At 39.8% G+C, this 9,418-nt stretch overlaps 1 protein-coding gene across 1 annotated transcript; it reads right to left on the bottom strand.

Moving 5' to 3' along the window:
- Positions 1 to 2,041: 2,041 nt before the first annotated feature.
- On the bottom strand, positions 2,042 to 3,111 carry LOC105756812 (olfactory receptor 5-like). The gene has a single exon (XM_012558585.2). It carries the CDS (start codon positions 2,978 to 2,980, stop codon positions 2,042 to 2,044), a length of 939 nt encoding a protein of 312 aa, XP_012414039.1. The 5' UTR covers positions 2,981 to 3,111.
- Positions 3,112 to 9,418: the final 6,307 nt, after the last annotated feature.

Here is a 9,418-nt window from a genome sequence, read left to right as displayed (position 1 = left end):
TGTCTAGATATATAGTAACATACATAATTATCACAATTATTAGTATTATCAATATTGTTTTACAAAAACTTTGACATATTTATATACTGATTTATTTATTTTTTAATTGTGCTTTAGGTGAAAGTTTACAGAGAAAATTAGTTTCTCATTCAACAATTAATACATGAATTGTTTTGTGACATAGGTTGCAATCCCCACGATGTGTCAACACTCTCCCCTTCTCCACCAGGGTTTCCCACTTCCATTCGTCCCGTTTTCCTGTCTTCTTGTCTTTGCTTTTGGGTAGGTGTGACCATTTGGTTTCATATACATGATTGAACTACAAAGCATGTTTCTCACGTGTGTTATTGTTTGGTTTATAGACCTGTCTAATCTTTAGCTGAAGGGTGAACTTTGGGAGTGACTTTAGTTCTGAGTTAAAAGGGTGTCGGGGGCTATAGTCTCAACTCAACAAAACACCTAGACTATCTCCCCACATCAGTATCTACAAGTCTAGTTTTTTAATACCTTTAATGGCTGCATGTTATTTCTCAGTATGGACATAAAATATTTAAATAATAAACTATCATTGGGTATTTAAGATAGTCCCAGTAATTTCCAATAAAATAGTGTTTACTCCAAAATTCACAATTTTGAGATGAACATTCTTGCAAATACATTTGGTGAATCCTAACTACAGATATGTATATTTATTATGCATACTATATTATATGTTTATAATATTTTTCAAAAGGGAAATTTCTGTCTTCTGTATGAATTTGAATTTCTGGAATTAATGAACTGATTGAGTATATTTTGGAGGCTATCAGCCAGTCATATTTCTTCTTCAGTAACTTTGCTGTTTATGGCCATTTTCCTTTTGTTTTTGTCTTAGAGTATTCATTATTTTAGAAAGTCTTTATAGATTACACTGGAAATATTTTCCTCCATGTTTCTATTTGCATTTGAAACTTCGGTATGGATTTTTTTTTCATTGTAGTGAAAATATACGTATCAAGACCTACTCCATCTCAATAATTTCCACCTGTATATTCAGTGACATTGATTACATTCTTCATGTTTTGCAACCATTCTCACTATCATTTTCCACATCATTCCACCACCATTAACAAACTCAATGCCCCCTAAGCAAAAACTCCCCTTTCCCCTTCCCTCCCACCCTTGGTAACAACTAATAATCTTTGGTTTCTGTGTATTTACTTATTTCATATAAATGAGATCATACAATATTTGTCCTATTGTGACTGACTTATTTCACTCAGGATAATGTTTTCAAGGTTTATCCATATTGTGTTATGGATCAGGACTTGATTTCTCTTTATAGCTGGGTACTATTCCACTGTGTGTACATTCTAAATTTAATTTATCCATTCATCTGTTGATGGATATTTCCATTGTGAAATGTTAGCTATTGTGAAAAGTGCTGCAAAGAACATTGGTGTACAGGTTTCTGTTTGCATTCCTGCCTTCACTTCTTCTGCATTTATACCTAGGATTGGGATTGCTGGGTCATATGACAGTTTCAAGTTCAAATCTGAGGAATGTCAAACTGTTTTCCACAGTGGCTGTACCATTTTACATTCATATCAGCAATGAATGAGGGCTCTAGTTTCTCCACAACCTCACCGCCACCTGTTGTTTCAGTTTTTTTTTGTTTTTTGATCACTGCCATTTTAATAGAGATGAGGTGGTATCTCATTGTAGTTTTACTTTGCATCTCCCAAATGGCTAATAAAGGAGCCCTGGTGTCACAATGGTTAAACACTCAGCTGCTAACTGAAAGTTTGGCAGTTCAAACCCACACAGCAGCTCCAAGGGAGAAAAAACTGGTCATCTGCTTCCCTAAACATTACAGCCTTAGAAACCCTATGGGGCAGTTCTGCTCTGTCACATGTGGTCACTATGAGTCAGAATAGACTCGACAGCACCCAACAACAACAAAAATAATGACTAATGATGTTGAGTATGTTGTGTGTATGTTTTTGGTGATTAAAGTTTTAAAACCAGGAGCAGGAAAATGTCCAGCGTTCTCCGAAGGGACTCAGTGTGGGCGTAGAGTCTTCTTTATTGCTGTGTGGACCTCCTTGTTCCGCAGACAGTAGACAATTGGACTGCACATGGGCGTGACCGCTGTGTAGATGACTGACAGCACCTTGTTGATGTCTGTGGATTCAATGCTGCTGGGTTGGGAGTACATGAAGAGGACCACTGAGTAGAAGATGCCCATTACAACCAGGTGGGAGGCACAGGTGGAGAGGGCTTTGCAATGGGCAGCAGCTGATGGCATACGGAGGACAGCCCTGCCAATGGCCATATACGAGGCGAGGGCAACTACTAATGACCCACAGAAGATGATGATGGCGAAGATGAAGTCGACTAGCTCCGTCAAGGCCATGTGGGTGCAAGACAGTTTGAGCAGAGGGGAGACATCGCAGAAGAAGTGGTTGAGGACATTGGGACCACAGTAGGAGAGACTCATGATGCATGTGGTCTTGATCAAGGAGATCAGAAGACCACCAAGCCATGAGGTCATGGCCAAGCCCAGGCAGACTTGGGGCCGCATGAGCAGCGGGTAGTGGAGTGGGCGGCAGATGGCTACATAGCGGTCATAGGCCATGGAAGCCAGGAGGGTGCACTTGGTACCAATAAGGAATATAAATAAAAATAGCTGAATTGTGCAGGCTGTGAAGGGCACATGGCAAGGCCCTGTCCACAGCCCCAAGAGAAGGCTGGGCATGGTCACTGACACATAGCACATCTCCAGGCAGCTCAGGTTGCCCAGGAAGAAGTACATGGGCTTGTGGAGCTCATTGTGACTGCAGATGAGGTAGACGATGAGAGTGTTCTCCAAGAGAGTCAACAGGTAGAGAGTCAGGAAGATGGCAAACAGGGCATCCATTACACCAAGCCTAGTGGACAAACCCAGCAGGATAAACTCCTGGACTGTGGTCATGTTGGCCAACTCCAAAGACGACTCCATCTAAGTAAAGAAAGAAATAAGTTTGTAGAGACTCTGGTTTGTGCAGAAGTGCAATGATAAGGAGATGGGGGAATGTATATGATTTAGGCCCTTAGAGCCAATGTAATTGCTGCATGTTGATTGTTGTGGGGAGGACCAGAGGGGGAGCCATTGGACAATTGCAAAATTGGAAACAGAAGTCTTAACACCTACACTCACTAACTCTGTGATCTTATGCAAGTCTTCCAATCTTTGAAGCCTCATTGATCTCATCTATGAAATGGAAATGAAATCTACCACTATGATGTCCTTGTTGTTGTTGTGTGCCTTTGAGTCAGTTCTGACTCATAGTGACCCTAAATTCAGCTGCCCCATAGGGTTTTCTAAGCTGTAATCTTTATGGGAGCAGATCGCCAGGTCTTTTCTCCCATAGAGACACTGGTGGGTTTGAATTGATGACCTTTCAGTTAGCAGCTGAGTGCTTAACCATTGCACCACCCAGGCTCCTACGAATATTAAACATGACAATAGATGAGAAAGTGCTTTGTAAAGCAAGGAATGATGGTTATTTTTTTAGTTTTGGGTGGACTCGAATCTCCAACCTTCAGATTAGCAGCTGAGCACCTGAACTGTTTACACCACCCAGGGAGTTATACCTAGACTACAAATATTATTTTCTCCCCCAAATAGATGGCATTATCAAGGGTCATAAAGGTTAAGTGACTTGTCCAAGGACACACAACTTGGAAAATGCGAGTCTGTCTGACTCCCATGCCAATGATACCAATCTTTTGGGGGATTTGCTTCATCCTGTATCCTAGAAGTAGGGGTCTTTTGCCTCTGGCATTAATACTGGGAATCCAATATTACTTTTTTAGACATCTGAGATGTGGAGAGTAGGACTATTTTGAACTATGTCCCAGGGTGTCCTCACAAGGTCTTGACTGATAAGAAAGGATAAGACATACATTGAGCGGGTGCAATAATATTCTTGGCAGAGAAGAAAAGTAAGTGCCAAAACCTTGAGTCAGGAAGGTACTTGACACCTTCATGGATAAGAAAATCCAGTGTAGCTGAAGGATAGAGAAGAAAGGGGAGGGGGTGGAAGTTACGCTTCTTCTCATGTATGTATTGAGCAAAATCTGCTTCTCTGTATTCCCCTCCATCCTAAATTCCTCAGGGTGTCCTAGTCTTCAGGTTAAACTTTCCCATTGAAAAGTAAGTTTCAGGCTAATGGAATGAAATAAAGAGCCCCTGAACACACCCACAGATATACACGAACTTAATTTGTGACATCATTTGCATCGCAGATCAGTGGAGAAGATATGGACTGTTCAATAAGTGGTGCTTGGATAATTAGTTCTCAAAAGAGGAAAAAGCACAACAATAAATTGAATCCCTACATCATACCACATGCTCAAGAAAATCAAATTCAAGTGAACTAAAAACATAAATGTGAAGTGCACACCTCCAAAATTTTATAAAACAAAAACCAAAATTTTATGTATTTGAGTATAGAAAATAAAAACAATGTAGGAAAATAATTTTAAACCTGTCTATGTTCAAATTATTTCCACTTAAATAAATATCTAAAATAGGCAAGTGTATAGAGACCAAAGTTTATTACTGGTTACAAGGGGTGGGCAGGAGAAAGAGGAAAATGGAGGAGTTATTGTTTAGGGGACACTGAGCTTCTGTTGATGGCGATGGAAAAATTTGGAAATGAATAATGGTAATGATTGAACAACATGGTAAACATAATTAATGTCACTGAATTGTACATGCGAAGAATGTTGAAATGGCAACTGTTTTGTTACATATATATTTACCACGATAAAAAATATATTGGTAAATCAACTCCAGAAATTTATTAAGAAGGATAAAAAAAAAAAGTTATGGTCACCTAAAAAAATTAAAAGTCACGATCTAGAAAAATATATTTGCAATACATATATGTGACAAAGGATACCTGTACAAAGAAATTGGTTAATCAATACGAAAAATAGTTTTTTAATAGAAAAAATGGACAAAAGGCCAGAATGGATACCTCACCAAAGAATACATATTAATGGCTAAAAACACAGAAACATGCTCATCTTCTTAAGAACCAAGAAAATTAAAACCAAGATTAGAAACATTTTCACATCAGTGCATATATGTGGTTTTTGTTGTTAAGTGCTGTTGAATTGATTCTGACTCCTAGGGAGCCCATGTGACAGAGTAGAACTGCCCATAGGGTTTCCTAGGCTGTAATCTTTATGGGAGCAGATCACCAGGTCTTTCTCCCTTGGAGCGGGTTGGTGAGTACAAACCTCCAACCTTTTGGTCAGCAGCCAAGTGCTTAACTGTTGTTCCACCAGGGCTCCTTTTAGCACAAATACAAATGTCTGAAAATATTAAATTCAGCAAGATTTGTAGCAATGAAACCTTAATTCACTGCTGCTGGGAGTGTAAAGTGCTGTGATCACTTCAGGAAAGAATTTGTCATTATCTAGTGAATTTGAAGACCTGATTGTGACCCATGAGTTCTATGTCCAAGCAGATATCCAGAGTAAGGTTCACAGCCGCTTTGTTTTACTAGCAGAAAAAAAGAAGAAATGGAAGCATCCCGAAAGTCTATCCACAGTAGAATTAATAAACAAACTGTGGTCTATTTATGTGATGGAGTACTATTCTATAAGTAAATGAATAAATCAGGACCACACCTAATGAATCGATATAAAAAAATAATATTGAGAAAAAAGTTACAGAAGTATACAAACAATATATTTCTATCTATGCTCAATCGATGCAAAAATTTTTAAAAATATATTGTTTAGAGAAACAAAGGCACGTGGTAAAAGAAAGCAGAAGAATGGTAGAGCTAAAATTCAAGATTGTGGTTCCTTCTAGAGAACAAGGAGGAGAGGACAAGAGAGGGACTCATGGGATCTTTGAAGATAACAGTAGTGTTCTTCTTAAAGGACTAATGTGTACACTGAATTCACTGCACTGCTGTTTTTATCCCGTTTTGACTTATTATCAGGAAGGGCCAGTCCCTGGAGAAAGACGTCATGCTTGGTAAAGTGGAGGGTCAGCAAAAAAGAGGAAGACCCTCAACAAGATAGACTGACACAGAGCCTGCAACAATGGGCTCAAACATAGCAACAATTGTGAGGATGGCGCAGGACTGGGCAGTGTTTCATTCTGTTGCGCATGGGGTCACTATGAGTCCGAACTGACTCCAGGCACCTAACAACACACGTGCCGTAAGTTCTTTTCATCTACTCAGTATTTATCTAAAAGACATGTTAAAAGTAGCTCATACGTGTGTTGAAATTCATATATCTGTACACCAAAAAAGTCAATTATACCGTAAGTTAATTTAAAAAATAAAGTTGAAAAATAATTTCTTCTTACTCCTAACTTTCAATATCCTTATTCTCTTCCCCAGGTGTAACGAATATTATGTTTTTAATGGATACTTCTAGGAATATTGCCAGCATATTCATGAACTTACACGTATGTTGTTGTTATTATGTGCCCTCGAGTCAGTTCCGACTCATAGCAACCCTTTGTTTGGTTCCATGTAATTATAAAATAACACTGATGATGGCAACAACCAAAAATAGTCGATATAATGTATTGCGTTTGTGTTACTTGTCAATGTTTTTTCATCTCTTACTTGAAGGGGACTAAACACTGCCTGCTCCTGCGCCATCCTATGTTTGAGCCCACTGTTGCAGCCGCTGTGTCAATCAGTCTTGTTATGAGTCTTCCTCTGTTTTGCTGGCCCTCTAATTTACCAAGCCTGATGTTCTTCTCCAGGAACTGGTCCCTCCTGATAACATGTCCAAAGTATATGAGACAAAGTCTCGCCATCACTGCTTCTAAGGAGCGTTCTGGCTGTGCTTCTTCCAAGTCAGATTTGTTTGTTCTTTTGACAGCCCATGGTATACTAAATATTCTTCACCAACACCATAATTCAAAGGCGTCAATTCTTCTTCGGTCTTCCTTATTCACTGCCCAACTTTCCAATGCTTATAAGGAATTGAAAATACCATGGCTTAGGTCAGGCCCACCTTAGTCCTCAAAGTGACATCTTTGCATTTGAACACTTTGAAGAGGTCTTTTGCAGCAGATGAGCCAAATGCAATATGCCGTTTGATTTCCTGACTGCTGCTTCCATGGGCACTTACATGTATACGTCCCCCCATTTTAAAACATGTCTCACATCACACATCAAGTACGAATACTGAGATCACTTTGATTCAAAACACTGTGTTCTTTTTCCCATGTCTTAATGTCTTCTCCCTCATTTCCCAAAACTAAAACCCACTGCCATCAAGTCGATTCCAAGTCATAGCGACCCTATAGGACTGAGTAGAACTGTCCCATAAGGTTTCCAAGGCTGAGATCTTTATGGAAACAGACTGCCACATCTTTCGCCCACAGAGTGGCTGGTGGATTCAAACCTTTCGGTTGGCCGCTGAGTGCTTAACCACTGCACCACCAGGGCCCCTTTCTCCCTCATTAGCTTTAGTAAATTTTCCCCTTGAACATATTTAATTCTTGATTTGTCCAAATTAAGGGGAAGTTATATTTTTCCTCATGTCTGTCAGTTTAGGCAAGAATAGATGAGAAAATTAAGATAATCCCCTTCAAGTAAGAGATGAAAAAATATTGAAAAGTAACACGAATGCAATACATTATATCTATTATTTTTGGTTGTTGCCATTGTTAGTGTTATTTTATAATGACATGGAAACAGTTTAGCCAAAGGAGGCAGACATATTCATAGTGGAAACTTTCATCTTGGTGTTTTGGCAAAATATCTCACTTTATGCCCACAATATATTGATTCAGTTAGCATTCTTGCCACCTTATTTTTCAGAGGAATACAACGAGGTTCAAAGAGATGAAGCCACCTGCCCAAGATCATACATGAATTGAGCAAGATATCTTATGAACCAATCCAAGTCACCCTGCTCTTTGCAAAACCTTGTTTCAGAGTCTGGCAAACTCGGATTCAAATCTTGGCTCTAAGTCGTTCTTCCTGTAGCTTTGGGTTTTTTAAGTTCCTTCGACTCCATGAGCCATAGTTTCTAAGCAGATAAAACTGGGTGAACTTTGACCTACCTCAACTCAAATGGCTATTAGAAGGATTCAACAAAGTAGTGTATGTACAATATCTCACACATAGTGCTTAAAGTTGTTTTCCGGCCAATTTCTATACTATTTGGGGTGAATACTCTTAGTGCTGGGCAAAGTCACCTGACCATTGGAGCTGTGATTGGTCCTGAACAAGGGCTGGGCAGCAACCCAAGCCTTTATGGACAGAGGAGCTCTTCTTAGGAAATTCTGCCAAAGCGTTTTTCCATAGGCTTTCCCTCCTTTGCTGATATGCCTTCCTTCTGGTCCACTTTACCTCTTGTAATGCTTCTGCCCTCTTATTTTCTCACTACTTCTCTTCTTGACTTAACTTCTTCATGAAGTCTCCATGTTATCTTGCCTCTCTGAAAAACTCAAGTGGTCCTGGAATGTCCCTGATCAATCTGCTGAAGAACTGATAAAACCCAAACAAAACCCACTGCCGTAGAGTTGATTCTGACTCATAGCAGCCCCATAGGTTTTCCAAGGCTGTAAATCTGTATGGAAGGAGACTGCCACATCTTTCTCCCATGGAGCTGCTGGTGGTTTCGAACCTCTGACCCTTCAGTTACTTTCACTTTAGCCACTGCACCACCAAGGCACCTTGAAGAACTGATTAATTATATTTAAAAAGGCATTTTGCACTGCAGAATTGGACTATTTGAGGATTGTCAGGGATCGATTTACATCCCCTAAAAGATGAGCGTATCAATTTGGCTAGACCATGATTCCCAGTATTGTGTGGTGTCCTCCATTTTGTGTTTGTAATTTTATGTTAAAGAGGATTAGGGTGGGATTGTAACACCCTTACTAAGGTAACATCCCCGATCCAATGTAAAGGGAATTTCCCTGGGGTGTGGCCTGCACCACCTTTTATCTTACAAGAGATAAAAGAAAAGGGAAGCAAGCGGAGGGTTGGAGACCTCATACCACCAAGAAAGTAGTACCAGGAGCAGAGCACATCCTTTGGAACCAGGGTCCCTGTGCAGAGAAGCTCCTAGTCCAAGGGAAGATTGATGAGAAAGCCAACAGAGAGAGAAAGCCTTCCCCTGGAGCTGACGCCCTGAATTTGGACTTCTAGCCTACTTAACTGTGAGAAAATAAATTTCTGTTTGTTAAAACCATCCACTTGTGGTATTTCTGTTATAGCAGCACTAGATGACTAAGCCAGGGATGATTCATAGATTCAGGACCCATTTCACAAACATTTGTCAAGTCTGAATTCTACCATGTGCCTGAGAATATAGTTATGATTGACTTGGTTTCTGCCCCCAGAGAAGTCTGTGACCATCAGCTTGCTAGTGTGTGACCATGACTAAGATTCTTAAC

Source organism: Trichechus manatus, unplaced genomic scaffold, assembly GCF_000243295.1.
Source record: "Trichechus manatus latirostris isolate Lorelei unplaced genomic scaffold, TriManLat1.0 scaffold00176, whole genome shotgun sequence".
NCBI lineage: Eukaryota > Metazoa > Chordata > Mammalia > Sirenia > Trichechidae > Trichechus > Trichechus manatus.
The sequence above is the reverse complement of the archived record's forward strand: the minus strand, read 5'-3'. Positions and strand labels throughout refer to the sequence as shown.